This window comes from Prionailurus bengalensis, chromosome A3, assembly GCF_016509475.1.
Source record: "Prionailurus bengalensis isolate Pbe53 chromosome A3, Fcat_Pben_1.1_paternal_pri, whole genome shotgun sequence".
NCBI classification, from domain to species: Eukaryota; Metazoa; Chordata; class Mammalia; order Carnivora; family Felidae; genus Prionailurus; species Prionailurus bengalensis.
In genome coordinates this window covers 28,326,631-28,354,483 of record NC_057354.1, presented here as the reverse complement: position 1 = coordinate 28,354,483, position 27,853 = coordinate 28,326,631, and the positions used below count along the sequence as shown (strand labels likewise).

The following is a 27,853-nucleotide window of genomic DNA, read 5'->3' as shown; positions in this document are numbered from 1 at the left end:
CATTCAAAGAGGCCATTTAGGATCTCATTTGCAGGAAGATAACAAGGAGATTTAAGAGAGTACTATCAGCTTCACTTCATAGAACACTATGGAGCTCACAGAGCATTATATGAAAATTCCCTAACTCAAACTTGAACTAAGAAAAAAGAAAAACAATGGTTTTAATGTAAAAAATGCTCAGTAAACACCAAGTAAAAGAACATTTATTTTAACGACCTTTACTTGAATTGTAGCTGCAGGCAACGTGCTGAATAAGTGTCTGCTAATTTTTTCAATGTAAGAAGAGATTTAGTTTTGCTGACACACGAATGGTAGTTATAATAATCATTAAATAGTAAATAAAATGTTAAATAACCCATAAATAGACTAAAAGTCATTCAGATAATTTAAGACAAAGATGAATTTTAGGACTTTTAAATTAAGATATGAGATTAAAAAATATGGCATTAGGTCAAATCAAGGATGATTTGCATTAGAATCAAATAAATTACCGCCTGTGGGGAAACAAAATATTAATTACTCCCATAAAACTTAAGTAAATAATCCAATATAAAATAGCTTTAAAAAATATCCTTAAATATTTCTTGAAGGCACATAGTATTTTAAAAATATATTCTAAATGCAATATTCAAGTCAGGGAAATGGTAAATACTATACATTCAAGTTAGCTAAGTTAAAAATGTTACTTAGCTACAATTCAGTATTTCTGTGAGCAAACAGGTTTCCAATTCTGGCTATGGTTATTCTGACTTTACAAACATAAAATAGGCAGTTGGCTAATATATGAAATGGATCAGACCTTCAGCTGCTTCCAGACAGCTTCTGAATTAAAGTGACCCATCTACACAGAAATTCCAAATATGACATAAATCTGCATGTTCTGGATTTCCTTCACATTTTATGGAACATTGGTCCCACTGTAGCTATGATATCTGCATAGGGAGCACTCTGGCTCAGCTCAATAGCCCGCTGTTTTTTTAGGACAAGAAAGCTATAAAATTTGGCAGCAGCTTGTTTTCGGTCACTGTGTCTGCAGAGCTTCATCAGACTAAAGTACTGCATTCCCATCTTGTTGGATTCCTGGAAAAATAATTAGAAAAGAAGAAAGGAAAGAGAAACAACATCATTAAAAGTCCAGCAGGCTGTGGATGCATGATGAATAAAATATTGATATTTTTGACAAGGGAGTGTGAAATCCTTAAATAGAGAAATGCAAATGACTCATTAGTAAACTTAAAAAAAATCATAGGTCACTGAATACAAGCTTGGCTGGTTGAGAAAATGCATGCAAAAGAACTTTTAAAGTGTTATGCAAATTTCTAACGTGTTATACAAATGTTAGGTCTTTTAAAATTTTGATGTTAACGTAAATAAAGGGCCCTCGTGGAAGGTGCAATTAGTTTAGACTTGTAGGCAGAAAACAACCCACAGGACTTTGGGAGGCTTCAAATACAATGAAAATTATCAGCCTCATCAGGCTTCTTTTCCTTAAAGGTACTGGGGGGTGGGGGTGACTATAAACAACTATAGTGATAAATGTAAAATTATATTTATATATCTTAGTGGCAGAGGAATATGGCTTTATAAACACCTCCCAGTTTCTTGACACAGATCAAAAAGATATCGGAGTCACCATACGGCACCTATGAACCTACCAGAAAAAGTTGAGCTACAATAAAGCATTTAATTATGGATGAAGATAACGCCTTTTAGGAAGACTAGTACTTGGAATCAGATTTCTAGAATAGAAGTACAGATGAGGACGATTATTGAAAAAAAACCCACAATTGGCACAAAAACAGACACATAGACCAATGGAATAGAATAGAAACTCCAGAACTAGACCCACAAACGTATGGCCAACTCATCTTTGACAAAGCAGGAAAGAACATCCAATGGAAAAAAGACAGCCTCTTTAACAAATGGTGCTGGGAGAACTGGACAGCAACATGCAGAAGGTTGAAACTAGACCACTTTCTCACACCATTCACAAAAATAAACTCAAAATGGATAAAGGACCTAAATGTGAGACAGGAAACCATCAAAACCTTAGAGGAGAAAGCAGGAAAAGACCTCTCTGACCTCAGCCGTAGCAATCTCTTACTCGACACATCCCCAAAGGCAAGGGAATTAAAAGCAAAAGTGAATTACTGGGACCTTATGAAGATAAAAAGCTTCTGCACAGCAAAGGAAACAACCAACAAAACTAAAAGGCAACCAATGGAATGGGAAAAGATATTCGCAAATGACATATCGGACAAAGGGCTAGTATCCAAAATCTATAAAGAGCTCACCAAACTCCACACCCGAAAAACAAATAACCCAGTGAAGAAATGGGCAGAAAACATGAATAGACACTTCTCTAAAGAAGACATCCGGATGGCCAACAGGCACATGAAAAGATGTTCAGAGTCGCTCCTTATCAGGGAAATACAAATCAAAACCACACTCAGGTATCACCTCACGCCAGTCAGAGTGGCCAAAATGAACAAATCAGGAGACTATAGATGCTGGAGAGGATGTGGAGAAACGGGAACCCTCTTGCACTGTTGGTGGGAATGCAAATTGGTGCAGCCGCTCTGGAAAGCAGTGTGGAGGTTCCTCAGAAAATTAAAAATAGACCTACCCTATGACCCAGCAATAGCACTGCTAGGAATTTACCCAAGGGATACAGGAGTACTGATGCATAGGGCCACTTGTACCCCAATGTTCATAGCAGCACTCTCAACAATAGCCAAATTATGGAAAGAGCCTAAATGTCCATCAACTGATGAATGGATAAAGAAATTGTGGTTTATATACACAATGGAATTCTACGTGGCAATGAGAAAAAATGAAATATGGCCTTTTGTAGCAACGTGGATGGAACTGGAGAGTGTGATGCTAAGTGAAATAAGCCATACAGAGAACAGAGAAAGACAGATACCATATGGTTTCACTCTTATGTGGATCCTGAGAAACTTAACAGGAACCCATGGGGGAGGGGAAGGAAAAAAAAAAGAGGTTAGAGTGCGAGAGAGCCAAAGCATAAGAGACTGTTAAAAACTGAGAACAAACTGAGGGTTGATGGGGGTGGGAGGGAGGAGAGGGTGGGTGATGGGTATTGAGGAGGGCACCTTTTGGGATGAGCACTGGGTGTTGTATGGAAACCAATTTGTCAATAAATTTCATATAAAAAAAACCCCACATTAGTGGGTTGCTTGGAGGTGTGGGAGGAGGACCAGTGGGAGAGATGGGACAAAGAATTATCAAGAGGCACAAGGAAACTTTTTGGGGTTATGGATACATACGTTCACTATCTTGATTGTGGTGATGGTTTCACAGGTATATACATATGTCAAAATTGTTCTACTGTATTTTAAATAGGTATGATTTACTGTATGTTAATAATACCTCAATAAAGCTGTTTAAAAAAGTAAGTAAATAAATGAAATATAAGGATGCTACAAAACAAAATGATAATTAATAACTAAGAAAAATTCCTGGAAAACAAAAAAACGTGAAAGCAGAAATAAAATTCAATGAAGACTAGAAGATAAAGTTGAAGAAATTTTCTAGAGGATAGGAAAAAAAGCAAAACAAAGGGAATTGATATAAGGGATAAAAGATTCTTTAAAATTTAAAGGTGCAATTCAGGGGATCAAACATCTGATCCACAGGCAATTCAGAAAGATAGAACAGATTAACAAGGAGGCAATTCAAGAAATACAATAAAATTTCCTAGAATTCAAGGACATGAACTTTCAGAATAAAGAAACCACTACATGGTCAGCACAATAAATGAAAAAAGACCCATATCAAAACACATCATCCTGAAATTTCAGACCACTAGGAGTAAAGAAAAGATCTAAAAGTTTCCATAGAGAAAATAAAGGATTGCCAACCAAGCAGCATCTAGCTTTTCAGTAACAGCACAAGAAGACTAGACATGTTACAAAGCCTTCAACATCTGAAAGATACTATTTTCAAACTAGGTTCAGAGACATACAATCAAGTTAAAGGTAAAATAAAGAAATTTTCAGATTTGTATATAGGGTGTATATCTCCTATGCACTCTTTCTCTCAGAAATTATGAGAGGATGTTAACCACCAAAAAGTTCAAAGTAAAGGAAGATCAAAGCATCGAGAACTAGAGAAACTAATATAGGAAAGAGACAAAGGAATTCCCATGTTATGATAAAGGAATGTCCCAAGACAAAAACTATAGAAAAGACCTAGAGAGCAGCTAGCCCAATTAGAATAAAAGGATGATGAGCTCTGGAAAGAGTATCTTCAAGAAAAAAAAAAAAAATGGAACTGATGAATCAATTGATATATTTGCCCATACTAAACGGGGTTTCATTATATGTCAGAGAATTTTTAAAAAGAATTAAGGATGAGTATATAGACACTAAGCAAATGGGGGAAATGAGGCAATGATTTAAAAAAAAGCACTATAAAATTGACAAGAAAAGAAATGCAATGACAATAATTTTTACATAGTCTTTGGGGTTTTTTTATTAAAAAATTTTTTTAACATTTATTCATTTTTGAGAAACAGAGAGAGACACAACGTGAGTGGAGGAGGGGCAGAGAGAGAGGGAGACACAGAACCTGGAGTAGGTTCCAGGCTCTGAGCTGTCAGCACAGAGCCTGACACGGGGCTTGAACCCATAAACCACGAGATCATGACCTGAGCAGAAGTTGGACGCTTAACTGACTGAGCCACTCAGGTGCCCCTCCATAGTAACAGTAACTGCTGATTGTCTCTTACTATCCATTCTTGTCTTCCATAGGAATAGAATTACTAGCTGAGCCCAAAGCTACCAGACAAAGGACTACATTTCCCAGCTAGATGTGGCAAAGTGACTAAGTCCTAGGCAATGAAATGTGGGAAGTGATACACACAATCTCTGTTGTACACTTAAAGAAATTTTTGCTGCTGAACAGAATGTAGACATGATGGGTACTTAGCCATTTTTGATCCTGGGAATAAAGGAAATGAGATAAAGGTAACCTAGGTCTCTGATATTTTGTGAGCAGAGCAGCCATACCAGGTTATACTTTATCTTTTTAAACCACTGGTATTTTGGCTCTTAGTCAAAATCAAACCTGCATCATAACTGTTACAATTATTGTAAACACTGAATATTGTGCTAAAAACAGACTGGGGTTAGGGGAGATATAACCCAGCGAAATATTCATTTTATGTTTAAAGAAGTTAACAGGTAAAATTTAAAGCTGAAATATCAAGAAAGAACAGTAAGAACATATGATTAGAAATATAGATATAAATGCTAAAAGAAACAGCTGAACATAGTTGCCTCTGGTGAGCAGGACTTAGAGATAAGGAGGAGTAGACAAAAATCTTCTGTGTTTCCTTTTCATTCTTATAGCATAGAACTATGTAACTTTTAAAATTATATACATGTATTATTTTGATAAAAATATAAGTTAAATTTAAAATTATCTGTTTTACTCTTATACTATTTTTTTTTTAAGAGAGAGAGAGAACGCACCCGAGTGGAGAAGAGGAGCAGAGGAGGGGGTGGGGGGAGAGAATCTTAAGCAGGCTCCATGCTCCTCGTGGAGCCTGACACAGGGCTCGATTCCACGACTGGGGGATCACAACCCTGGAATTATGAGCAAAGCCGAAATCAAGAGTCAGACACTCAATCTACTGACTTATCCAGGTGCCCCACTCTTATGTTATTATAAACTTAGTTCCATACAGAGAATTGGTTGATAGCCTCCTAAACCCAAGAACGGGAAATACACTAGATGTCTAGAGGTCTGAGTATAGGTAAGAAGTTGCTTAGAATATGCAGGCACCAAAAGCAAACTCTCATAGTTAGCCCTGGGTATACTGCTCAAAATCATTTCATTCTAGTGGAATTTGGTCTCAACAAAAAAATAATGAAAATGATTTTTTTTAAGTTTATTTATTGAGAGAGAGAGAGAGAGAGAGAGAGAGAGAGAGAGACAGAGATAGCACATGCAATTCAGGGAGGGGCAGAGAGTGAGAGGGAGAGAGAGAATCCCAAGCAGGCTCCACACTGGCAGCATGCCTGCATGCCCGACGGAGGGGCTTGAATTCACGAACTGTGAGATCATGACCTGAGCCAAAACCCAGAGTCGGACACTTAACTGACTGAGCCACCCAGGCACTTCAAAAATGATTTCATTTTTATTAATGTCTAGAAGATTGAAGTCAACATTTTATTTATTTTGAAAAAAAAAATAGGATTGACAAACCCTATCATCTTACCCGCAAGCTATTTAACATCTTAAGAATTCTTCCATTCCACCTCTCTGCCTCAAAATTTTGTTGATTCCCCAATGACTCCTGTTTGAATGAATAATAAAATACCTCAATGAAACAAATTTTACTGAATGCTACTATTTGCTAAGCACAGTGTTAGCTGCTACAAGAAACCCAACCATAACATTGGGTCCTGCTAAATAAAGGAGCTTATAGTCTGACAATAGAATAGGAAACATACAGCTTTAGATCAGTCTTTGTAGGATTATATCTATGCTCCCTAGGTGATGAGGGGCTCCAGAGTAGGAGATTCTGCAGTCTTTACTGGTAATGCATACCAGGGCACTGTGATCTTACTTCCAAAAGATAAGTCAGCCATGACTTTTGGTTAGGACTATCCCAGCTCTGGTCAATTTGAACTGAGTTGACAGGGTAAACATAAAGCTATAGAAAAACTGCATTGTAAAGGCCTTTATCTGAACTTCCCTGGTGATACAGAAGCTCTAATTAATAAATGATGTTTAGCAATTTGTGTACAATTGGGTTAGAACCTTTTGGATTTCAAGGGTAACCTGTCCAAAAGAGATCAACCCACTTCCTCTCATATTATCTGAATAGATTAGTTCTTTTCAGTCTTTAAAGCTTAGCCACCTTCAGAAACACCTCAATATTTAAAAACAGTCAAGTTGAAATCCCTTCACAGGAACTCACTCTAAGCTCTTATCACCTAACACTTTATGAGCTAGGAACAGAATTGGGCATAGGAAAGGTGCTGATGAATCTGACAAAAGAGCAAGCCTACAAAGTGCAGGGGCGGGGGGTGGCAGGGACGAAGGTGGCACAGATCTGAACTACTTTATAATTTTTCCCAGGCTAGCTCTGACCATGCAACCCAATACCTTCTGTGTTATCCTTATCAGAGGTGCAATGTTTGTCAAGCCTTCATGTGTACCTTTGAAGCCAAGACACTTCCCACAGTGTTTTCAATTTCACAGACTCCAAGATGATTTCAGAAAGTTCCAGAATATTCTGGATAGTATTTTAAATCACTTAAAGCTAAGGGGACTGCCGAGTCCTCATTCCTACTAGCTATGCCGGCTTCCTGGTCCTGATTATATAGCATCCTTTCTTATGCTCCAAAAGGGGTGATCTGAAAATATGGTCACTTCATTCTGAAGAGTTTTCCGAATCTCTCCGGGTACAATTTATTTTTATTTCTTTCTGGTCTGCCCTGGGATAAATGAATTCACCCAATTGCTAACGTTTATTATATTGTTAAATACACAAATGCTGTTTTTCATATATAAAAAGCAGTGGCCCAACTCTTTGGTAAAGATCCATGAGATTGCAGCTTCACCTATATCGCACGACTAAACTAACCAGGAAAAGGCTCAGAAAAAATAGTCTATGCACTTTGCTGAAGCCTGTCTACTTGATCTATCTGGACACCCTACAGCTGAATCCATTGTGTGGAAAGCCCAGTGGATTATTAAAAACAGCTGAACTTGTGCTGTGTTGTGGTTTGCTTGACCATGTATGAAAATAACCTGTGTCTACAGAAGCAAAGAGAAAGGCGAAAATTAACCAACCCTCTTCTGGCTTAGCTGTTTGGATATTTCAGGTAGAAAATTCAGGTATCTTTCCCGTCTTAGATTATCCAGAGAATGCAGTGTTCTCCACATATGAAAAAACAATCTAATAGTCTCGGAACTCATTATAAAGATTATTTAGTTAAGAACAACTTATTTATGGCATTAATAGCTATTTTGATATTATTTACTAGGAATTCATTACAATCTTAAAAATGCCTTCAGCACTGTGGTACAAGGACTAGAGAAAGAAGACAGTAATACACATGAAGTCAGGTAAGTCCATGTTACTTCTCGCTTTGCTATTTAATTGTGACCCTTTGAGCAGACCATTTTCTCTTTCTGATCTCTAAAAATCTCGGACAGTATAGGCCTTGAGCCATATAATGTTTTGGATAAAAATTGTTTTGTTTTTTGTTTTTTTATTCGTAAATGAAGTAAAATTTCAAATGCCATAGGATGTACCTCTAATATAGCTCTGTTTCTTTAAAGCTGTTACAAGAATAACTCAACAGTGATTCTCAATATTTTTAACCTATGACTACCTTTGATAATATAAAAATCCCATAGTTTTATTTAAAATTATTTGAAGTTTCAAAATAAATTAAAGAAAGAAAAAAGGTCAAAGCAATTCTGAGTGTGTTTTATCAAACTACTGACACATCTCTTTGTTGAGATCACTAAATAATAATTCTAGAAAGCAACATGATCGCTCTAAAACCAAGTTTTAGGTAAATAAAGTGTTAACTATTTAAGAACAAAGTTTTTAAGAAAATTTTCAAGACTATGAATATATTTACCAATTCAACTGGACTATTTTCAATTTCTTGTGCTAAGACGGCATTCGTTAAGGAAGATTCCTCAGTAGCTGAAGATACCACTTCAACAACATCCTCCTACAGCAAATTAGGGAAATACAGGTCATCACAGTAGTAGTAGTTTTCATAGGAACAATTTTATTTTGCTAAATGCTTTCATCACATGAATGCTCATTTCTAAAACTGATTTATGTATTTATTTTACATTTTATTTATTTATTTTGAGAGAGGTAGAGCACAAGCAGCAGAGGGGCAGAGAGAAGGAGAGACAGAATCCCAAGCAGGCTCTGTGCCATCAGTGCACAGCCAAAAGCGGGGCTCAAACTTACGAAATGTGAGATGATGACCTGAGCGGAGATCAAGAGTTGGACGTTTAACCAGCTGCGCCACCCAGGCACCCCTCTGAAACTAGTTTAAAATACCACCTGCATTCGCGAAATATTATTCCTGAAATATCCCAGGTAGGCAGCCCCTGTTCTCCATAAGCCTCCCACAGATGAAGAACTGGCACATTCCTGCCCTCTTTGTTGCCTATCTTTTCTAGCCCTGTTTTCTCCACCACTGCAGACCCCACATCAAACATATTTTTGGCTGAGTGGCTGAGACCACTTTCCTTTAAAGCATTTTGTCCAGCCCCAGCCCCTGCCTCTATCCTCATGCCAGTACCAGGTGGCAGAGGAAGACGCACTGTAAGCAGAGGGGGTGAAAATGGGGGAAGCGATATTAATATCTCTACCTAGGGCCATGACACGATTCTTGCCACCACTGCTGGAGCTGTCGCTGGCAAAAGGGAAGAAAAACTATGTCCTCTGAAAGAGGAGCAAAGGCACAGAGAAGAAGGAAAAAGAGAGAGCCAGAAATTCTCCATTCCTTATCATCTCCTTTTTTCATTGCTATAGAAGCTGTTGGGCCCCGTTTTCATCTTTAACCAGTCTTCAGGTAGGAGCTTCCTTCAACAAAGCTTCCTTGATTTTTCATTGCAGCTTTCAGAATGTTTAGTGAGTATCAGGAATTGCATTTTATTCTTTAACATGCATGTTTGTGGAGACTTATGTCTTTTCCCTTTTAATATCTATGAATATTTTACATTTTAGACTCTCAATTTTGCAGTTACTTTACATAAAAAATGCTTTATAAAGATTTGAAAATGACTAATCAGAATCAATACTTTTCTGTCCTGTCAATGTGCTCCCATTCCTGACTGTATTTCACATCTGTTCACCGTTTTTGGAAGCAGAATAAGAATGGAATTGAAGGCTAAAGCATAAGTTAGGGCAGAGGAGCTAAATGGTTCAAGAGAACTCATACATCAATCTCTTCAAGCATGAGGGAAAAATCTGTTTTGTTAATATGTTAAAAAATCATGAACTAAACAAGCTTGCCTGATCATAATTTTCAGTAGGTGCACTCTAAGAAATGCCTGAGCCCAAATAAGGAAGATATTGGCAACCTAATAATTCAATATCTAGTATACTATCAAATATTTAGTAAAATACATTCTGTGTTAGTGCGTTGTGAAATTGTCTTTCCTTCCAAGAGCATTCAGTTTCAATGTGGACTGACTTTGAATTCCCTGAGTGGTTATCAAAATGCAGTGATGATGCAGCAAACCAGAAGAGCACTGGTTTCTTTTTATCTGGTGTGGTGATCTGTACAATCTGTAGTGATCTGTACAATCACTAAAGTGACAATAGGAAAAATATATTTAAAAAAAATTTTTTTTAATGTTTATTTATTTTTGACACAGAGAGAGACAGAGCATGAACGGGGGAGGGTCAGAGAGAGGGAAACACAGAATCTGAAACAGGCTCCAGGCTCTGAGCTGTCAGCACAGAGCCCGACACGGGGCTCAAACTCACGGACCGCGAGATCATGACCTGAGCCAAAGTCGGTCGCTTAACCGACTGAGCCACCCAGGCGCCCCAGGAAAAATATTTTAAAGCACACTGTTTCCAACTATGTTTTTAAATAACGATTTTTGAATAAAAATTATGTCTTCAAATAAAATTTTTTAAAAATTTTTCTTTGGTCATGGATCTTCAGATAGTCTCTTGAATTCAAGGCTAAGGTAATTATAGGTCTAAAACATATTCTTAGAGGTGGGAAGAGTGACTTTCTGATCAGAAACAAAACATGGGTGTATTGTCTAGAGTCCTAAAAACATTCCATGATATACTGAATGTGGGGCCTAAGAGGATTTTCAGGATATAACTGGATTCAAGTACAATCACTTATTTGATTACCATGCAAATTATTTCAGCATGAAACTACTATCTTCTTATTTACTCTCTTAAACTTCTAGAAAATACTGTTCTACAGATGAAAATCATGCTTTACATACCACTGCCCCTTACCAAACAAATTACGGACTAACATAAGACTAAATATAAACTATAAATGTAAGAAGACATGTCAGAGTCTCAAGTTTCCTTCACTGTATCTTTGTCAGAAAAATAATGCTTTTATGATTCTCTTTGGTTAACTTACCTCAGAATTAATATTTTTATTGGTATCCTCATGAGAGCTACACTTCGGTCCATTGATCACATCCTTCCAAGTTTTGGGTTGACTTAAGTCTTGCCGGGAATTTGGCTCTTCCATCACGGAGGTCTCTGAATTAGTAAGTAGAGAAGATTTCACCAAACTATCTTTCAAACTTAAATTGGGATATGGTTGTTACAAAAGAAAACTTCTGACAGAAAACTTGGAATCTAAGAATTTAAGCAAAGTGTACACAAACTTTCTTATAGTTTCCCAAGTCTCACATATTTATCTTCCCTTGTCCCTTGTCTGCTTCTTATCACCTCCCTCCCCATGGTCCACCTACTATCTCCTCCACACTCACTCCCAAACAGGCACTCACAAGATAACATGGATAGTTCAAGCCCATCTTGGTGTATTGTGTGGCAGATTTTAATGCCTTCAGGACAGGTGATCACGAAGCAGAGATTCACTCGTTACATAAGCTGGTTTTACTATTCCTTTATAATAGTCACAATAATAATCAGCAATTATCAATACTCCAAGTAGCTTCTGGGTGGATGGAAATTTCTACATCTCAGATTCAGTACTGTTGAAATGTTATTCTTATCACTAGGTGACTTTTCCTTTTAGTTGTCTGAAAGTGAAACACTAGCCTACAAGATAAAATAATTTTATCTGTTGAAGTTCTGTAAGTACTGCCTGTAGGGATGAGGGAGGTAGGAAGGAGTGAGATTAGGAGGAATCCACATGGTATATATACTTCATCTTTTTAGTGTACTTGTTGAACAAAAATTAATCTGCAAAGAAAAAAGGCAATGCTGATGTAACAATTTCTCTTAAGCTGAAATATTCTTCTAGAGATAGCATTTATACTTGGGAATATGGAATTGGATCCCATCTTCATTTTGAAATATAAAATGACATTTTTGTTTCTATAACAATCCCCTCAACACCAACAGTTAGGATGTCTCACCTATTATGTTTTCATTTCCCACTTCTTCCCTTACTGATTCCTTCTGTATCAATTTCCTTCCAAGTTTAAAGCCAGAGGACAGAAAGCACTCTGTAAACAACTGTAAAAATATACACTTCTATTACTTGCTTTTGTACAAGCAAAGCAATTCAATAAAATACAAGCACATATGCTAAAAAGTGAAAACTATAATTCAGGCACACGCATCAAGCAAATTAATTCAAAAGTAAGGGAGTATTTTTCACCAGTTTATATTCTGTTGTATACATGAACGTACATATGCATTTATTTATTTATAACCAAGCACTGCAACTATGTAAAAAGATGGAAACTATTACCATTTTCAGTTCTGCATGAGTCATATCCTGGGCAGGACTTGACAGAAGTATGTCCACTCCTCCCTTCTTCTTCCACATCATCAACCTTCGGGTAGGAGGTGCAAGTTCCAAAACCATGAGTGTGTCCGTAAAGGAAGTAAGCTGTTTATGCATAATTTTGCTACTGATCTCCTTGACTGGATCTATGAGCAATTTCCTCTTTTTGCCTTTTCTTTTCTCAGCAAGGTCTAAATATAAGAAATAGACACAAATGGGATTGGTTGTACAGCTTTGTAAAATGATATTCTAGACACTGCATACCTAAGAAATGTCTACCACAATGCAACCTACAGAGTTGCCATGGGAAGAATATCCCTTTCTCTCTACTGAAAATTACGCTTCACGAGACTTTTGCACAGCTAGAGTATCTGAGCAGCCAATAGTTGATGCAGTTTATAACGTGTTCCTTCAAAGTGCTTAGGAGGGACTCTGTTGACCTACCAGGTAGATTAACTCAGGAAATGTGGAGCAGAGAACATAATGGGAGGGAAGTTGCTCAATTTTGAAGTTCCCTAAGATATCTATATAACAGGATATTCTGAAACATCAATTTGTATTTGTCAAGTATATTTTTCCCTCCTCCATTGAAATTCATACACAAATTCCAAGTATGCAAAAGGGGAGGGTTAGGTTTCCCAGAATGGATGAAGATCTGAGATCAGATGGAGCCAGAAGGAACAGTAACCTGCTTGCTAACGTGCCTTAGTAAAATCCTGGGAACATGATAAGATCCCAGAAGGGCTGGTTGTGTGATGAACCCAGAGGCTATATGGGCTGGGACAGTAGATACCACAAACTGTTGTGGTTGATGACCAAAGTTTCCCTTCCACCTGCCACACTCCTCTCCCAAATTTTGATACCACATGGCTTAGAATAGATAGGGGAGCTATACAGATTGAAACTTTTGCCAACCCAGTGGGATAGAGGCTCCGAGTTGAATGTGGTAAATAAAAAAACTTGAATGCTTTATTCCTTGCATGCCTGAGTTTATAACTGAAATTCATATCAATTATACTACTTGAAACCAGGATGTTCTTACAAGGTCAAGTTATATATTATATTCATATTTATTTTTTATTCCTAAAAATATGCTTCAGGTTAAATGTTAGAGGGCACAGACCTCTCTTCTGATCCTTTTATTCTGCCTTATTTTATATGCATGTGCATGTTTATTTATCTTTCCAATCAGACTACAAGCTTCTTAAAAGCAGGTACTATTGTTGGTACCTGGGTGGCTCAGTCATTGAGCATCCGATGCTTTGATTTCAGTTCAGGTCATGATCTCATGGTTTGTGAATTCAAGCCCCTCATTGGGCTCTACGCTGACACTGTGGTGCCTGCTTGGGATTCTCTCTCCCTCTCTCTGTGCCCCTTCCTGGCTTGCACGCACGCTCTCTCTCTCTCAAAATAAATAAATAAACATTAAAAAAAAAACAAAAAAAGCAGGTACTATGTCTTCTTAACTCCTGTGCCCAACAGAGAGTAATGGTTCAATAACTACTGGCATTGAACTGAGTTTTATATTTTCCAGTTTCCCAAACTGGGTGTATGGTTTGACCAGGACTGACTATAATGAAAGAATCACCTCAAATTTCCTCCACACTCTTTCCCTACCCTTTACCTATTGTATTGCAAATGTTATTACTAGGTTGGCTACTTCCTATAATATTTCACAGATTATCTCACAGTAAATAAGATAGTAGCGTAACAAAAATAAAAAACAAAACCATGAATGACGCTGACCTGAAACATCAATTGGGTCAAGGGTAAATCCATGTTCTTCATTTGATAATGTGATTTCATCCATTTTTTCATTTTCAAGTAGACATATACACTCTGAATTATCTGGTTCTACTAATAACATCACCATAAAAAGAATTATTAGAAAAATAACAGTTATGTTTAATCTAGATGTTTATATAAGAATGAAAGCAAAAGATAAACTAATTGAAGATTTATATTGCTAACTGGAGCCAAAACTGATTTTTAGAATCATGTACTTAAGAGAGTTGAAGAGACACAGAGATTATATGGTCTGGGGCCCAGTGTCTAGGTGAGTCATGCATCGTCACCTTCTTCTGCACATGTGACATCTAAGGCTGGACTTAGTAGAAACAGTGGTAGCAACCACAGTAAATGACTGACATAAATTTGATTATGTCTGCTAAAAAAAATTTGTATTCTGGGGGTGCCTGGGTAGCTCAGTCGGTTAAGCAACCGATTTCGGCTCAGCTCATGATCTTGCAGTCTGTGGGTTCAAGCCCTGCATCAGGCTCTGTGCTGGCAGCTCAGAGCCTGGAGCCTGCTTCATATTCTGTCTCTGTCTCTCTCTCTCTGCCCCTCCCCTGCTCATGCTCTGTCTCTCTCAAAAGTAAATAAATGTTAAAAAAAATTTTTTTTTAATTTGTATTCTGTTAGTACTTAATTATTAATTGACCCATAAAGGACCATAAATAAATTTATATCATCTCTCTTTTTCACATTTTAAATTTCTACTATGTGTTAGGAAGGAAATGTAACATAAGAAAGAATGAGGAATCAAAATGGGGCTATTTGTACTTTCAATTCTTAAGAAAAATCATACAAAAATACTTCAAATGATCTGAGGTACCTTCACATGAATTTCAAGTAGAAAATATCCCCACATTTGTAATTTCTCTCAAATTGTATACAGATTGTCCAGTTATATTAATGTCAATATGGTATTAATATTAATAATTAATAATCATAGCAATGTCAAATATTAATGATGTTTCTAACATGTAACACATATTATTTTAATGACTCAAAGGCATAGTATTTTGCCAGAGTATTTAGATGTGCTCTCATATCAAATAAACCCAATCCTGGTTAAATACCACTGTTGTACCTTTCTCAGAACCTAGTTTCCTATTCCATATTGTCCACAGTCAGACTCAAAAGAGTTTGAGGGACAACATTCTTTATTATTTTTCACTATATTATATTGCTACTTAAACCAAGCAAGTTGTAAGGTTTAATTTGAACATCAGTATCTGTTCACTTTCTACACAAAAGATAATTTCATCATACCCACTATAGTATCAGGAGGCTCAGGAGGCAGGGAAATTTCTCTGTTCAAATGCATGTCTTCTAACAGGATATTTTGGTCATCTTGCAATAGATTGTCTTGAAAAACACAATAAATACTTCTGTCACAGAATTGAATCTGTCATTTTTTCACTAAACGTTTAATTGACATTATTGTATATAAGGATTATAAACAGATACAAAAATGAATCAACCTTACTTAAGGAGATTTGATTGGCTACATAGACTATCATATTTCATGCAGGATAATATAGAACTTTATATATTTTATTTCCTTTCCCTTATTAAATAGATGTTTAATTTCAGGAGATATTTACTAAACTAATACTGTGATAGTAATCTTGTTACAAAGCCATATTTAAACTCCAAATCAAGAAGTGAAAGCTTTCAAACTTCTTTGGTAGACACCTAAGGTAGAACCACAATTTTTTCATAATTTTGAAATTTCTAAAAGTTTGCCACAACCAGTCCTTTAAAGTAAACTAGAGAATCTAAAAAAGACTTGTTATATAACCATCACTATCTTTAAAATACAGGTATGTGTATTCAGATTTCCCAGTTTTTGCCTACTCCATTTCTATGATTCTTTTATAGTAACATCATGATATAAATATAAAATTACAATATAAAATGTTGGACAGATCCTTAGAATAGCTGTTTCACAATTTCTCATAAGGGAAACAATGATTCCAATATACGATCTAATATATCTTGTGAGGAAATATACTAACTTCATTCCTTCCCCTCTAAAAATTAAGAATTTGTAAAAATAAAAACAAGTAGTATTTTATAACCTTTAGGGAAAATGTGTTTAAATAGATGCCTATTTACTTAGATCTAGCCTAAATGTTTAAATACACCACAGCCTTTGAAAATGTATGTAAAAAATGTATTGACTAAAAAAAAAAAAAGTATTTATTTAGGGGCCCTTGGGTGGCTCAGTTGGTTGATTTCAGCTTGGGTCGTGATCTCACGGTTCACGGAATAGAGCCCCACATCAGGCTCTGTGCTGGCAATGTGGAGCCTATTTGGGATTCTCTCTCTCTCTTTCTCTCTGCCTGTGACCCTCTTGCACGTGCACGCATGTGCTCTCTCTCTCTCAAAATAAATAAACTTTATTTTTTAAATGTTTATTTTTGAGAGACAGAGACAGAGAGAGACAGAGTATGAGGAGGAGAAGGGCAGAGTGAGAGAGAAAGGGAGACACAGAATCCAAAGCAGGATCCAGGCTCTGAGCTGTCAGCACAGAGCCTGACGCGGAGCTTGAACCCACAAACCGCGAGATCATGACCTGAGCCAAAGTCTGATGCTTATCCAACTGAGCCACCCAAGTGCCCCTAAATAAATAAACTTCTAAAAAATGTATTGATTTATATGACACGGGGCATACCTGACATTTTAGTTTAATATAATAAGCCTATTAATACATTCTTAGCATGACTGAAATAAATATCCAATTTCTTTTTTTAATATCCCATTTCTATATAACCAGACAACATACCAATCATCTCTCCTGCAGCCCCTTCATCTCCAAATCCATCTCCACTGTCATAGAACAGAGATTTTTCTCCAATGAGGCTTTCGGAACTATGTTCAACTAAAGGACCACTGGAATCCAGCAATATGTTGTCATCAAAAAAGCTATGTCTTCTGAGAATTTCAGATTCCTCCCCTAAATAAATACATATCATTAATACTGAATTAGCCATAGAAACATAGAGTTTTAGGGTTAGATGGAAATTCAGATATCTTCTTGTACAGACCATCCCATTTTACAGATAAGAAAAATGAGAGCTAAACTTATTTGCATAGTCAACTGAAGTCATTCAGTTAATCAGTAGAGGCTGGATTTCTAGTCTAACGCTTTTCCCAAAACAATAGGGAAAAAACATTAGGATAGAGTCTTTAGTTGTGGTTCAGTTTAATAATTCCCCAGAATGATTTCTTCTACTTTAGATAGTCATGTCCTGCTTGATCAAGTATTATTTCATATTATTTCAAGTACAATTGCTTGCATTGTTTATCCACAGTGGGGATTTGGAAAATAAGGAGCATATCTGCCTTCTTGGGAATGGAAAGGTAGATAAAATATTAAATAGTGGGTTTACAACATTCATTCAATAAGTATTTAATGAATGGGTATTAGGCAATCTGCTAGGTATTAGAGATACAGTGATAAAAAAGACAAAACCCAATCAGCTAACATTAACCGAGTACTTATTATGTGCATTATATTACGTAATAGAAGATACTATTATAATCCTAAATTTAGACAAGGGAACATGTCCATAGAAAGGTTTTATAATTTGCACACAGTCATACCCTAATAAATGACAAAGCCAGGGTCTGAACCCAGCGGAGACAGTGATAGTTAAAACTTACACTGGTAAAATATTTTGCAAAATGGAGACTTATGAGAGCAAACTCTTAAGACACTGACAGTAGCAGGTAGAATGAACTCCCGGCTTCAAACTCACTTGTTTCCAGATTGGTTGTCAGCACATGTATATTCTTAATATTCTTTCCCTTCCATGGGTTTGAATCTCTAGGTCCAGGAGTCTGAAACCCCAGAGATCAGACAGAGGTTGTCGTTCTCCCTTTCTCACAACCCATGTTAGTGCTAGTTAGTAAACAAAATCGTGCAGTATCACTTATATTAAAATTCTTCCATAGGCTTTTATCTTGTAGAAAGGAAGAGTTGAAAAAGGCAAGCTTCATTGTACTGGATTAAAGATTTGCTCAACAGAAAAGGCTAAAAAATAAAAAACAAAAGTAAACTAAAACTATGTTCATGTCTTCCAGGAGCAGCTTGAAAGCTCTCAAGAGAAAAACTAGCCTTGGTCAGTAAGATAATAATATTTTTGAATAGACACTGTATTCTGAGCGCTGAGCATCACAAGAACCTGAGATTATTCAAATAAATTAAAGAAATGATCATTGCTTTCAATCTTACATCCAATCAGAATAGGATGGATTAATATTAAACATTTCTTAGAAGACATTAGGTTTGAGCTAGTTTTTGAAAGAGAAAAATCACCTATTGGTGAAAAGAACTGAAGGAGGGAATGAAGGAAATAACTCTGTGATGCTGCTAGTAGTATCTCAATTTTACAAATAGGGTAGTAAGTCTCAGAGAAGCTAGGTGATTTGCCCAGTATCACACAGCAAGGCAATAGAAAAAGCTGATGCAAACTCAGATCTGTTCGTACACTGAGAAAATGTTCTTCCCCCGCTTTGAATTGTAGGAGACACAGGCTGAGAACAACTAAATTATTGGCTGGTAATATGTTTTCTTAACTAGAGCAAAAAGTCTGTATCAAGAGTAAAACAAATAAAGTTGATAAAATACAGAAGGTGATAAATTCATAGAGGCCCTTGAGGATAGGCAGGGTGTCTAAAATAAGTCATAAGGACCCAAGGTACTTAGGTAGAGGAACGTGATACGAAAAAAAAAAAATGGAATTTAAGGACAATTGCTCTTGCAGAGCTACATAAAATGTGGGAAGAGACTGTGAGATGTGTAGGAGGGCATTACTCCAGGTCTTTAGTACTGGTGAACTATACTGGTGGCTAGAGAAATAGAAGACCTAAGAGACATGTCCAATTTTGTTGTTGTTGTTGTTAATCAGCACTGGTATAAAGCTTACAGAAAGTGTAGTTAAAAGTGATCCTAGGGGCGCCTAGGTGGCTCAGTTGGTTAAGTGTCCGACTTTGGCTCAGGTCATGATCTCACAGTTTGTGAGTTCGAGCCCTGCGTCGGGCTCTGTGCTGACAGCTTGGAGCCTGGAGCCTGCTTCAGATTCTGTGTGTGTCTCTCTCTCTGCCCTTCCCCCGCTCATGCTCTGTTTCTTTCTCTCAAAAAAAAAAAAAAAAAAAAGTGATCCTAAAGTTTTAGGCCTAAAGAACAGCAGTAGTGTTTATAGGGAAATGTGCAAAGAGTGTCTTGGCAGTAGGAAATATGATTAACTCTTTGCCAATGTATTACATTTTAAGGCCTGGGATTACAGAGAGTGAGAGATCCAGGCTACTCAAAATATGGTCTGTGGGTTGGTGCTTGTCCATGATAAAGTAAATACACAGACTAGAGGTAAATGTTTAAAAAATTTGATAGCAATTTCAGAGTAATTTTATATATGTTGAATTTAATAAGAAAAATTGAAGCATACATTTTGATTTTTAAACTTTCAATTTTTCTGGATTTTACAAAAGCATCATTCCATGACAGACTGGAAATTAACAAAAATTCTAAAATTTGTCCCACACCACAGATCATTTAAGAACACAGCTGTAGATCAGAAGAGTTACAGAAGAAGAGTAAGGATGAAAAATGGAGGTTGGAGATGTAGTTCAAGCATTACTGGCTTGACCACCCTCCCCCACGGAACACAGAGTTAAGCCACTCTTCTTCTATACTCACTGCTTCGGGCACTATAAGAGAACCAGACATGAATACGACACAGATTTTATCCTCATGGAGTTTTCAGATCAATACAGGACGTACATAATATAATGGTTCAAGACAGAGGTAAATGCCATAAAAAGAACAGCTTAATTATAAAATATACTCAACAGTTTGTTTCATAATCAATGAGTATGTATTTAGCATGTGTTATTTCCTCTTCAGTCCCAAGCCATGCTAAACTTTTTCATTTTACAATTGATATCATCATATATTGGAGAAATTTTCATACTTTGAAGGCATGATATACAGCACACACGTAAAACACTATATATACACACACACACACACACATATATATATACACATATATATATACACACACATATATATATAGTGTTAGGGTTATATGTAATATATGTGTATTATGTAATATATATGTATTTATACACATATATTACTATGTGTGTGTGTGTGTGTATATATATATATATATATATATATATATGTTTATTTGCATATCTCTCTCCCAGCCTGAAGCTCCTTGTGGGCAGGAAGTGCTTCTGCAAACTTTGTACTGCCTATGCCTATGATAGAACATGACATATAGTTAAGTATGCAATAAAGGACTGCAGACTAAGAAGGGAAGTTTATAGCCTAAGACTGAGTCTTGGTATTAACACCTATTTAGAACAAGGTAAAGATAAACTTACTGAGAGTTGCATTTAGACATCAAGAGATCCATTCTAAAGACAGCTATTTCTATTGACATGGTTTCAATACAAAAATGCATATTTATTTTATAAGTTATTTTGCAATTATGCTTCTATTTTATAAATAATTTTGCAATTATTTTATAATTGCAAAAATGCAATTATATTTTATAATTGATTACAGCTTGTGACTTTAATTTCTCAAAGATTCTCACCAAAGCTCTCAGCTTGGAACAGTAGATCATTATTGTAATATTCTCTAAGTGTGATTTCTTCTGGTCTGCTTTGGTTCTGAGTAACGTGTTCTGAAACATCAATAGCACTATGGAGAAACATAAGATTGAGAAAATTGAGAAAAATATGCCAACAGAACACAAGCATTTTGCAGTATACTGAAAAAAAGCCCAAAACTCTAAAACAAAAAACAGCTTTTATTATAAAAAATAAACACTTTTATTTCCTCAATAGTATTATTTATACACACTAGATGATTACACATGTATATATAACAAATGGTCTCTGGGTTGCTGAACCCAGGGGTCAATTCTCAGTCCTTGTCTTACTCTAACCAACTGCATCTGAAACAGATGTTCACTCCCTCATGGAATGTATTCTTCTCTTCACCTCCAGGATGCTACTTTCTCTTGAGTTTTTCCTTACCTCACTGGCTGCTCCTTTTCTTCCATTAGTCCTTCCTCATCTCCCAGACTACCAGCTATTAGGAATGACCCAACCCTCTGTTCTCAGATCTCTCTCTTTTAAAATAATTACACTCACTCTCTGGGGGTTGAAATTCCATCTATATACTCACAACTCCTAAATTTGTCTATCCCATCCAGACCTCCTTTCTGAATTTCAGACCCAGATATTCAACTACTTGCCTACTCCCCTTGGATGTGTAACAATCATCTCAAAACTTATGTCTAAAGCCTAATTTATCTGTGACTATAGGATGACTGTAGTCATCCTTCCTTTCTCTTTTCCTTAAAGCCATATCCAATTCTTCAGCAAATTCTGTTGGCTCTGTCTTCAAAATGTATTCATAATTTGACTGTTACCACCTTGATAACATGAAGACTGAGAAGCGATTACAGACACTGTCATTTCTCACCTGGACTTCTTTTTTTTTTTTTTGGCAGGGATAGCACCATTTATTAAGGAAGATCAAGACAAACACCACAGGAGGGTCCCTTCGAGGACACAGAGGCCTGGCATCCTGATCCCACGTCTGTGGGCTGCTGGCGGGAAAGGCGCGTGCCCCTAGTTGGGCCCTCAGGCTCCCACAGATAGGGCAGGGCTGTCATGTCCCCTTCCTGTCCCTCCCAGCCATGAATCCTGGCATCCCCCACTCAAGGCATTAACTGTTTTCACTGCCCTTCTCCCCCCATGTACCCTGGGCCTTCACTTCCAGATCAACGGGGCTGGGTGATAGGCCTGGTGTGAGGGGGGAGACCCTTTCAGTGCTGGGCTCTGCCTGCAGCAGCTCCTGGTAAGAGGTGGGGTGGAGTTTCCCTTGCAGCCCTGAGTAGGTGTTGGGTGGGAGGGTCATCTGGACTTCTTACTGAAATAATTTTCTCATAGGCTCTCTGCTTCCTCCCTTTCCCCTTTATACTAAGTAACCTGAAGAAGCATGTTGAAATCAAGTCAGATCTGTCACTCTCCTATTCAAAACCCTCCTGTGCTCCCTATCTGAATAAAATTAAAGTCCTTACTGTGGCCTGCAACACTCAACATCATTTGCACCCCCAACTACCTCTCATTTCCTACCACTCAGACTGTCATTTACAGCACAGTCTCACTTGCCTCCTTGCTGTTCCCAGAAAAGGTCCAATGTGTTCTGCCTTCTCACTTGCTCTACATGGAACATTCTTCCCCACATTACTGAATTTGTTCCTATACCTCCCTCAGGTTTCAGTTCTGACCTTATTAGAAAACCCTTTCTTGAGAATCCTATCATTTTTTTCTTTATTTTCTGTTTCTTTTCATATTGCTGATCATTTACTGGCAAAGTGTATATTTCTTTGTTTATTGTCTGTCTAAAATGTAAGATTCATGCAGACAGAAGCTGTTGCTCAATGTCCTCAGTGTCTAGAGCAGTGCCTGGCATAAGGAAGGCACCCAATACATGTTTACCGAATGAATGGAAGAACACACTGTTAATATCGCAAATTACATTCAGCAAATATGATGATACATTTTTGGTGTTATATTTCAAAATTTCACACTAAACTTAAGTCTTCTCAACTGCATGTGGATTTCAGTTCTTAACTAGAGTCCACTTGTATTCATGAAATCTGAAGATGAAAGCAAGAAAATCAAATTGAGGGTCGCCAGCATGGCTCAGTCGGTTATGCTTCCAACTCTTGATTTTAGCTCAGGTCATGATCTCAGTTAGTGGGCTTGAGCCCCTGCTTGGCATTCTTCTCTCCCTCTCTCTCTGCCCCTGCCTCACTCGCATTCCCTCTCTCCCTCAAAATCAATAAATAAACTTTTTTTAAAAGAAAATTAAATTGAAAGAAAATAAAAAAATAATTACTTCACATTGTGGGTGTCAAAATCATGAAACTCTTCTGGCAATGTGATAGCATTGTAAGCAGCTTCAAAATTCTCTTTTGGAAGGTCAACCAGCCCTGAAAAGAATAAAAAACATCCAATGAGCAATAATGCTATCTAAGAAACTCCCAATTCTTGCCCCTCTTCGGTCCCATTCTCTACAAACAGCCAGAGTGGTATTTAAAAATATTTAAAGAGCAATCAGCTCAGCTCATTCCCATGCTTAAAGTGATTCAGTGACTTCCCCAGTGTATTAATAAAATTCAAATTTCTAATCAGAACCTCTGCAGCTGTACAAACCTGTCAGCATCATCGAAGGATCTTTCCCTCACTCACCAGACTCTAGCTATACTGGCCTTTTTGTTACCTGAACAAGTGAAGCACTTTTCTCCCTCAAGACCTTTGCTCTGACAGTTCCCCTCTGCCCGGAATGCTATTCCCTCAGGGACTTTTTACATGGCTGGGTACTTCTCATTCTTCAAGTTTGAGCTTAAATTCTACCCTTTCTAGAAAGGCTTTTCTAATTAGCCTACTGCAAGTAAAGTTTTCTGCTATTTTTTGTTGTAATACTCTGTTTAGACTTCTGCATAGCACAATCATTATCTACAATTATTATAATAATTTTTAAAAACTTTTTTATTATCTGATATCCTCTCCAAACTGAAAGGGACTTTATTTGCCTTATTTGTCCTTGTATCCCAGAGCCTTAAAATAGTGTTTGGCACAAAGTATGGCATCAATAAATATTTGTGGATCACATAAATGAAAGAATGGACAAAGGAACCATATTTGATATGAGTATAAATCTACGTAGAGAATTTACAAATATTTTAAATAAAGAAAAACAACCTGTCAACCCTGATTCAACAAATATTAATTGAGGGAACAGTATGTTCAAGACACTGAGACAGTACTATAAGAGATTTAGAAAATATCACAACAAAGATATTGCCTTCAAGGAACTTACAAACTAGTGTGAGAGACAAGGCCTGTACCTAAATAACCATAACACAAGGTGGAAATGATGAATGTCTTAACATTAAGTTAAAATTTGAAGCCATCATATTCATGACACATGTAAATCTCTAGCACTCTGGAAGGTCTAGAGATTTTCTACAATATTTTGGGGTGCCTGGGTGTCTCAGTAGGTTGAACGTCTGACTTCACCTCAGGTCATGATCTCAAGGTTGGAGAGTCTGAGCCCCAGGTCAGGCTCTGTGCTGACAGCTCAGAGCCTAGAGCCTGCTTCAGATTCTGTGTCTCTCTCTTTCTCTTTCTGACCCTCCTCCACTCACATTCTGTCTCTCTGTCAAAAATAAATAAACATTAAAATTTTTTTATGTTTCATAAATAGTAAGAACAACCTAAGCTACTTAGAGTCTTGAGAATTCTGAAAACAATGACAATTATGATATCTAGGCTTTGTCAATTACACTATTTCTAATTTATCTCATACAAGCAAAAATAAATGTGGTAAATTAAGCAATCCATTAAAACCGAGTATCAGAATTTCTTACATAAGTAGATTTCTTAGGTAAATATGCGGGAACTTTACAAGTGTTTGAAAGCACAAGCTTTTCTTGCAAACACAGGTAAAGAGCAAGGGAAAGAATATAATTTGTCCTTAACCACGGAAACTTAGAATCAGTGAAAAGGAAGTTTATATTCACATATACACGCTGGAATTACGGAGTGCCACCAATTAAAAGAGCCCCCCCAAAATAAAAATGCAAAAGAGAAACAAGGTGAGTGAGACAAATCAATGTTGCAAGTATACCTGGGCAAAATGTCATCTTCATTTTGAGCAATGCTTCGTTGCAATCTGCCAAAAGATATTTTGCCTTCCTATTATAGATTCGCACAACTCCCAAAAGAAGGTGTCCTGAAGTTCGAAGCGCAATTTTCACCTTTCAAGAATTTTTAAAGCATTAGAATATTGAGAATTAGATTCATAAACCCTGTTTGAAAATTATAAAGTCATAGAATTCCCTCTCTTTAAAAAGAAGACATTTTGTATTCTTTTATTTATTTATTTTTTTAATGTTTATTTATTTCTGAGACAGAGAGAGACAGAGCATGAGCAGGTAAGGGGCAGAGAGAGAGGGAGACACAGAATCCGAAGCAGGCTCCAGGCGCTGAGCTGTCAGCACAGACCGTGAGCTGAAGCCGGTTGCTCAACCGACTGAGACACTCAGGGGCCCCTTGTATTCTTATTTAGAGTGAATCATTTGGAATGCCTGTGTGGCTCAGTTGGTTAAGCGTCCCCCTTCAGCTCAGGTCATGATCTCGCGGTCCGTGAGTTGGAGCCGCACGTCAGGCTCTGTGCTGACAGCTCAGAGCCTGGAGCCTGCTTCGGATTCTGTGTCTCCTTCTCTTTCTGCCCCTCCTCCCCCACCTGCACTCTGTCTCTCTCTCTCAAAAATAAACATCAAAAAAAAAAAAAAAAGTGAATCACTTAACTTCTACCTCATCTTGTAAAATGATTAACCTTTGTTCTTACTCAATGAAGATAACCTAATGTGCCATCTAAGTGAAATATGTGATTATTAGTTTCACGGAAGAATATAAACTCTACAGTCAGGCAGACTTGGGTTCAAGTTTTGGCCTAGTTGCTGAGACTTGAAGTTCAATCTTCTTGAACTTCAATTTATTAATAATGGTTACACTTATTATATACTTGTTTTGTGCCAGGAATTGTCCTAAGAGCTCTTCATGTATTACTTAATTTTGATATGAACCTCTGTTTACAGAAGAAAAAAGCCCGAGATTCAGATATGGTAAGTAGCATGCCCAAAGTAAGAAAACTACCAAGAAATGGAGCAGGAATTAAGTTTGACTAACTCAAAAGTTCGTGCTCTTAACTATCACACTTCACTGAGGCTCAAAGAAGCCCATCTCACAGGGTTGATGTGAAGATTAAATGATCTAATGAATGTAAAGTTTAGCCCAGTGTGTGACACATGGAAAGTTTTCAATTATTATTCATCCTTCTTGCAGGCAGAAAAAATACTTAACTTCTAAAAATATTAAAATAATATTTTAATGCAAATTCTAATATCTTACAGTATTTTATTATGAACATAGTACTGTATGAAGTGTTTTCATATATATTTTGATTTATACTCATTCTTTTTTTCTATTCTCCATATTCATTCACTCACTATTTTTTTAAGAAATACTTATTTGGTACCTACCGTGTCTACAGTATTTTGCTAAGGGAATAAGAAAGGATTACAAAACATGTACAAAATATGACCTTCCTCCTTCAGGGTCTAATCTATTTATGATAAACATATGAAAACAGTTAATTACCCACAGAAATTGACATATGTTTGTGCTCAGGTAATAAATGTTACAGGAATTAAAGAAGACCATTTCAAAAGTAAAACTTCCAAAAAAAAAAAAAAAAGTAAAACTTCCTTGGAGATGCATTTTCTGATAGAACATATTTTAGTTCCTTTCCTCTCCATAAATCATGCCAAATACATATTATAATTTGAATCAATAACATACCTTAGGTGAAATAATTCTTTCAATGGTTATCTCTAGATTGCATTCAAATACATGAGCCTTTGTGAGTTTCTTCTCCCAGTGAGCTGCAAGCCAGATTTTGGCCAACGGGCCTCGCTTACTCATAAGCACATGTGTGTAGAACATGTTGCCTGTATTCCTTAGGGGTATTTAACAAACTAGAGAGAACATTAAAAAATATTTAAATTTTGATTACAAAAACATTTCAGTGGTATTTCTTAGCAAAAGCACTTTTTATCATTTCTGTAACAGATTATCTACCAATTGAAGCTATTATTCAATTCAGTTTCTTGTAAAGAAGCCATTATGTAAAATACAAAATTATAAACTAATGAGAACTCTATTAGATTGTGAACCACACCCGATTTACATATGTTCTGATCACTGATGGTTTCCTACATTCTACTTATTTTTTCCTACAAAGAATTTAAGTTCTCTTATTAATAAGGTCAAATAAATAGAGGCGGAGGCCTGGGAAAAATAGGATGGAAATAGGGAAAAAACAACAGAACAGGAAAAGGCACACAAAAACTAAGAAAAGCGAACACATGTCACCTCTTTTCTAAAACTTAGGAATTTGAGAAATGTTGGACTATTGATTTATAACCAGGTGTTGAATTTCTTTGTTTTCTTCAAGATACTCTGGTTTAGGGGCGCCTGGGTGGCGCAGTCGGTTAAGCGTCCGACTTCAGCCAGGTCACGATCTCGCGGTCCGTGAGTTCGAGCCCCGCGTCAGGCTCTGGGCTGATGGCTCAGAGCCTGGAGCCTGTTTCCGATTCTGTGTCTCCCTCTCTCTCTGCCCCTCCCCCATTCATGCTCTGTCTCTCTCTGTCCCAAAAATAAATAAACGTTGAAAAAAAAAATTAAAAAAAAAAAAGATACTCTGGTTTAGTCAGCAATTTATTAACTTCTGAAGTTAAAATAATGGAATTCCAAAGGACTATAAAGTGGAAAAATGAAGGAAACAGAAACTAAAGGAAAAGAATCGAAAGGCAAGAAAGAAAACAAGAATCAAATTTAAACGTTTTCAAACAAGAATGGTGGAAAAAAAACTTCACCTAGAACTAAAACAATTTATGCACATTTCTACGAATTGTAGTATCTTT

The 27,853-nt window shown here is 36.7% G+C and overlaps 1 protein-coding gene across 1 annotated transcript; it reads right to left on the bottom strand.

Moving 5' to 3' along the window:
- Window positions 1–16: 16 nt before the first annotated feature.
- RAD21L1 (RAD21 cohesin complex component like 1) lies at window positions 17–27,386 on the bottom strand. Its single transcript, XM_043553265.1, has 13 exons — window positions 26,730–27,386; window positions 24,994–25,123; window positions 23,200–23,293; window positions 20,879–20,985; window positions 17,053–17,223; window positions 15,534–15,629; window positions 14,226–14,336; window positions 12,444–12,670; window positions 12,106–12,205; window positions 11,136–11,260; window positions 8,631–8,726; window positions 6,248–6,325; window positions 17–1,080 (listed from the first exon to the last, which is right to left on the bottom strand). Exons 1-13 carry the CDS (start codon window positions 26,871–26,873, stop codon window positions 892–894), a joined length of 1,668 nt encoding a protein of 555 aa, XP_043409200.1. The 5' UTR covers window positions 26,874–27,386; the 3' UTR covers window positions 17–891.
- Window positions 27,387–27,853: the final 467 nt, after the last annotated feature.